The sequence below is a fragment of the Sinocyclocheilus grahami genome, unplaced genomic scaffold (assembly GCF_001515645.1).
Source record: "Sinocyclocheilus grahami isolate Dianchi unplaced genomic scaffold, SAMN03320097.WGS_v1.1 scaffold4656.1, whole genome shotgun sequence".
NCBI lineage: Eukaryota > Metazoa > Chordata > Actinopteri > Cypriniformes > Cyprinidae > Sinocyclocheilus > Sinocyclocheilus grahami.
The window spans coordinates 10731-11935 of record NW_015509554.1 but is presented as its reverse complement, the minus strand read 5'-3'; the positions used below and the strand labels follow the sequence as shown (position 1 = coordinate 11935).

The following is a 1205-nucleotide window of genomic DNA, read 5'->3' as shown; positions in this document are numbered from 1 at the left end:
ATGCTGAAAATTCAGCTTTGCATCACAGAAATTACATTTTAAAATGTATTCAAATAGAAAACAGCTCTTTTAAATGATCGTAATATTTCACAATATTACTGTATTTTTGATCAAATAAACGCAGCCACTTCCAAAAAACGTATAAAATCGTAATTTATCCAAACTTTTGACATATACAATACATGTGCTTAATCGTGTAGATGAAGAGTGCAACTAGAGTGAGCATATAACGTGAATAGCTGCAATAGGATAAGTGATTAACAAGTGAAAAAATAAAATGCAGCAAGTGCACTAAACAACATATGGTGCATTTGTGAGTCGCTTTTAATGATGCAAAAAGGCAAAGCCTCTTTTAAAAGATTTCGACTATTTTGGGGGCAATGAGGTGAATTGCTGAACATCCCAACGACCCAAAGTCCTCCTTCATCTTCATCGATTTTCTAAGGGGAGGGTGCTGCTCCTGCCTCGCTGACAAAGTAAGCCGGCGTATAAATACAACAGGACAAGAACGCAGCTATGCCCTCACCACACCACCTATTCACAAGCACCATTCACCATGGACATGATAGTGACCTCCCGCAGAAGGGCTCTGGAGACACGGACTATCCGGCCGCAGTCCTCCACTATGCGCTCGTGGGCTAAATCCAGTCCTCTGTCTTTCAAAAGATCCACAAATGTGGCCGCATCCAGGGCTGCGTACAGCCCCGCCGTGCTCGCGTCTCCGGAAGGGTTCGAGTTAAGCGCGGCGCTCAGTGGAGATCCGGTGCGCAGTAACGAGAAGGAGCAGCTCCAGGGGCTCAACGACCGCTTCGCCAGCTACATCGACAAGGTTCGCTTCCTCGAGGACCAAAACAAGCAGCTGGAGGCTGAGATCCAAGCGCTAAAGCAGCAGAACTTGCCGCAGTCCATGCAAAGCGATGCGTACGACCGCGAGCTCCAAGACCTGCGCTGCGCCCTGGAGCAACTCCACAAGGAGAAGGCGCAGATGCTGCTCGACACAGACCACATGGATGAGGATCTGCAGCGGTTCCGAGAGCGCTACGAAGATGAAGCCAGGCTCAGAGGGCACATGGAGTCTGCGATCCGGGGAATGAAGAAAGACAAAGACGACTCGCTTCTGATGAAGCTGGAGTTGGAAAGGAAAGTCCAGGCGCTCGTGGACGAAATGGACTTCTTGCGGCAGAACCACGAGGAGGAGATCAGCG

General features: G+C 48.7%; 1 protein-coding gene across 1 annotated transcript in view; it reads left to right on the top strand.

Moving 5' to 3' along the window:
* Positions 1-526: 526 nt before the first annotated feature.
* Positions 527-1205, top strand: part of LOC107576925 (neurofilament medium polypeptide-like) — a gene marked incomplete at its 3' end in the record, with an annotated part of 1991 nt that continues 1312 nt past the window's right edge. The window contains exon 1 of the mRNA XM_016263047.1: positions 527-1204. Coding sequence (XP_016118533.1) covers positions 557-1204 — 648 coding nt within the window. The remainder of the gene's footprint in view (position 1205) is intronic.